The sequence below is a fragment of the Lactuca serriola genome, chromosome 6, assembly GCF_051521515.1.
Source record: "Lactuca serriola cultivar US96UC23 chromosome 6, Lser_US96UC23_V15, whole genome shotgun sequence".
Classification (NCBI taxonomy): domain Eukaryota; kingdom Viridiplantae; phylum Streptophyta; class Magnoliopsida; order Asterales; family Asteraceae; genus Lactuca; species Lactuca serriola.
In genome coordinates, this window is record NC_136413.1 from 11,917,030 (window position 1) to 11,920,777 (window position 3,748).

Consider the following 3,748-nt stretch of genomic DNA (forward strand, 5'->3'; position numbering starts at 1 on the left):
ATCATGTTAGATTTTGCTTTTATTAGTTTTGTGTTTGATTACAGCTTTCAGGTTTTATTTTGATTTCAGTTTTTTTTTGGTGCTCAAAGTGATTGATGGTGGTTGGCCGAGGTGACTAGGATGGGGTATGACCACATCTTTAAAATGAATCTAGTAGAAAAAGGGTGAGGTAAGATTGTTGCTCTCTCTAAAAGAAAACAAACAAAAATAAAACTAAATAAAATACCAAATAATATTTAGCAACAGTACCAAAAACTAGTATTTTCCGGTAGGTTGTGACGAAAATTGTAACAAACCAATACTTTAAATTGGTGCGAGTTAAAAAAAAAAATTTTAATTAGACAAAACATACGGATTACTACAAACAAGAGGGCCCATTCCTGTAATTAATTACCCTATTTTTTATTTTTTTTATTTGTCTTGTCACGAAAAATTAAATATGTAATCGAGAGCAGGAGTCCAACGAATATGAGGGATGGAATCTTAGATTTGAACAAGTCATCACTTTAGCAATCATAGATTTGAACAAGTCATTAAGCACAATAATACGTTCTTCCATTCTCCTGACGCATAGAGAAATCCCATGCATGCTTCGTCTTTTTCATATTTTAACAAGGAATTAGTTTTGTCATAAACAAAAATAAAATAATGGAGGATCTGAACAGTAAACAGACGGCAACGATCTTTTTAACATGTAGACCCTCAGTTCAAGACTTGGTCCAACAAACATATTTGATGCCATGCCGTACAAAACTTGTTCAATGCCTTTGGAATTCCTTCTATAAATAGCCACTCCATCTAAATTCTATTTCATATAGACGCAAATAACTTGAAGCATATTGTACTTAAGTGATCAAAGATGGCTACAAACAGGTCGAGCATCATTTTATTTGTAGCATTAATGGTTGCTGCAATAGCTTCTTCAGTTACTGCCAAGGAGTTCATTGTTGGTGATGATAAAGGTTGGACCCTCAACTTCGATTATCAAGCTTGGGCTTATGGCAAGAAGTTCGTCGTTGGTGATAAACTGAGTAAGCGCTCCTTAATTGTACTATGAGCATGATTTTATACATGTGATATACTAGTATCTAAATCCTATCTTTATTCTGGATGTAGTTTTCAACTATGCTGCTGGAAAACACAATGTCTTCAGAGTCAATGGAACAGTTTTCCAACAATGTATGATTCCTCCTGTTAACGAAGCTCTCACTAGTGGATACGATGTCATAACCCTTCAAACAACCGGAAGAAAATGGTATATTTGTGGAGTTGGAAAACATTGTGAGCAAGGTGGTATGAAGCTTTTCATCACTGTTTTTCCTCAATCAACGCCACCCCCAGCTCCTTGGGTCTCTCCTGTTCCATCATCAAGCAAGGTGTTTGTAGTTGGTGACGATAAAGGATGGACCTTGAACTTTGATTACCAAGCTTGGGCCAAGGGAAAGCAATTCTTTGTCGGGGACAAACTTGGTATTTTTTTTCTTTCAAACCACGCTACAATGTTTTATGTTTTCAAATTAAGGCAATAGCTAACTGGTTAAATATTTTTAACTGATATAGTCTTCAGATACGCTGTGGGAAAGCATAATGTTTTCAGAGTAAATGGAACTTCCTTCCAACAATGTACTATCCCTGCTGCTACTGAAGCTCTCACAAGTGGATACGATGTGATCACCCTTGAAACCCCTGGGAGGAAATGGTATATTTGTGGTGTCGGAAAGCACTGTTTGATGGGACTGAAACTTTTCATCAATGTACTCCCCCTGTCAACATATCCTCCTCCTCCGTACTATGGAGCACGAAAACTTGCACCACCAAAATTCTAGGTTGCATGGATTGCCTTCTCTTTTATGTTGTTAACAGAAGCTTTTGTTATGGTCTGATCATGAATCATACTATTATTATATTTGTCATATGTGTGTCTTTTTTTTTTTTTTTGGTATTTATTGGCTGGAACCAATTAATTAATTTGTTCCCTAATATTATTATGGACTCATTCCTGTAATTCAGAAATATATTATTTATGCTCTACAATCTTTTCATTTGATTAACTTAACTCACTATTACAAGTCTTATACGTTTTATATCTTGGATGATATTATTTCGCAATTTGGATTTTAGTTAATCCGCAAATTTCCGGGGTATAATTTTGGGTCCATGTGCAGTTGTTATATAAGTTTCGGTCCAACCTTTCGGTGGTAACCAAGAATCATAACATGAATGGTATAAAATTTCATTAATTTAAATCACATATGAAGAGATGGAGGTGGTAACCTAGAATCAGTACATCGTACAAAGACACCATTCGTTTGGTAACCCTTGGTAAATGCTAACGATCAACACTATTAGTATATTTCATATCGGTGTGACACGTTGATTTATATATATATATATATATATATATATATATATATATATATATATATATATATATATATGTGTGTGTGTGTGTTTGTTTTGGAGTCTTTCATTCTCTCTATTTAATATGAGACTATATATATATATATATATATATATATATATATATATATATATATATATATATATATATATATATATATATATATATATATATATCAACTTCGACGTCTCCACCCTTCTGACTTAGCACATCATTGTCGACCTTATTGAGCCTTCATCTTTAAGAAGAGTGTTAATGTATCTCATATCGATGTGACCTTGTCTCTTATATCTCTATCTATGTTGGAGTCTTTCCTTTTCTACCAAAAGACTCTTTTGAACAGTTAATATATGTGACTCCACATATATATCTTACACTATGTCAATCAATGTTGCTTATGTGTGACAAATTTGCAGGCGATGTATCAAAATAAGTGTTCTAATTTGTAGCACCTGGTTCCTGGTACGTAAAATTTATTTGACTGTTTTTTTTATTTTTTATCCTTGGACTCGGCGAGTTGTAGGTCCGACTCGCCGAGTAGAGATGGGACCCGGAACACATTTAAGTTGGCGACTCGGCAAGTCCATATTCTGGACTCGGCGAGTCTCCGCTGTCTGATGAAACCCTAAGTTTCAAGGGTTTGCACCCTATTTAAACTCTCTTATCCGCCCCCAAGCTCGCCCCCTTCACCCTCAGAGCTCTATACTTCGTTCAAGCCTTGTTCATTGTGAGTTTGAAGCATTTTAGTGTGTTTTCTTGAAGTTTTGGAGAGGGAAGGAGAGTGGATCAAGAAGAAGAGGAGAAGACCAAGCATCTTTGAGCTATCTTAGTGTTTTCCTTGAGGTATAACTCGATTTCCCTCTGTTTTCATGCTTTTGGTCCCTTTTGAGCTCCATGGAAGTCCTTCTTGAGTTTTCCCCAAGCTTGTTTTGTGCCTTATGGTTTGTAATAAGTTGTTAGCCTCTAGATCTAGGTGGGATCGAGCTCCAGGAGCTTAGATCTACTGCCTTTATGGAGTTATATTGCATGAAAGCCCTAGATCTACTCTTTTGGTGCATTTTGAGCCCTAAAACCTTCATTGGTGAATATTTACACGTAAAGTTGGAAACTTTACGTGTTATTCATGCCCTAGGAACCCAGATCTATGAATAGCATAAGCTGGATTCAAGCAGAATCGCGTGTATAGTATCTGCATGTGGCCGACTCGGCGAGTCGTTCATCTGACTCGGCGAGTCGAGTCGCGAGTCCCCGAGTTTCCCCCTTTTCGTGCTTGCGGGGTGGAGTGGTGAGTCGTGGATAGGACTCAGCAAGTCGGAAGCTAGACTCACTCGTGAAGCAACTCGGCGA

At 36.6% G+C, this 3,748-nt stretch overlaps 1 protein-coding gene across 1 annotated transcript; it reads left to right on the forward strand.

The window, feature by feature from the left end:
• The first annotated feature begins 829 nt into the window (after positions 1 to 829).
• Positions 830 to 1,932, forward strand: LOC145058018 (blue copper protein 1b-like). Its single transcript, XM_079005937.1, has 3 exons — positions 830 to 1,031; positions 1,117 to 1,470; positions 1,561 to 1,932. The coding sequence occupies exons 1-3, from the start codon at positions 860 to 862 to the stop codon at positions 1,824 to 1,826; spliced, it is 792 nt and encodes a 263-aa protein (XP_078862063.1). The 5' UTR covers positions 830 to 859; the 3' UTR covers positions 1,827 to 1,932.
• The last annotated feature ends 1,816 nt before the right edge of the window (positions 1,933 to 3,748 follow it).

Excerpts from the sequence above, each read along its gene's own strand:
- LOC145058018 (XM_079005937.1), top strand. The coding sequence starts at position 860 with ATGGCTACAAACAGGTCGAGCATCATTTTATTTGTAGCATTAATGGTT. Across the intron at positions 1,032-1,116 it reads CGTCGTTGGTGATAAACTGA|TTTTCAACTATGCTGCTGGA; the intron begins GTAAGCGCTCCT and ends TTCTGGATGTAG. Across the intron at positions 1,471-1,560 it reads CTTTGTCGGGGACAAACTTG|TCTTCAGATACGCTGTGGGA; the intron begins GTATTTTTTTTC and ends TAACTGATATAG.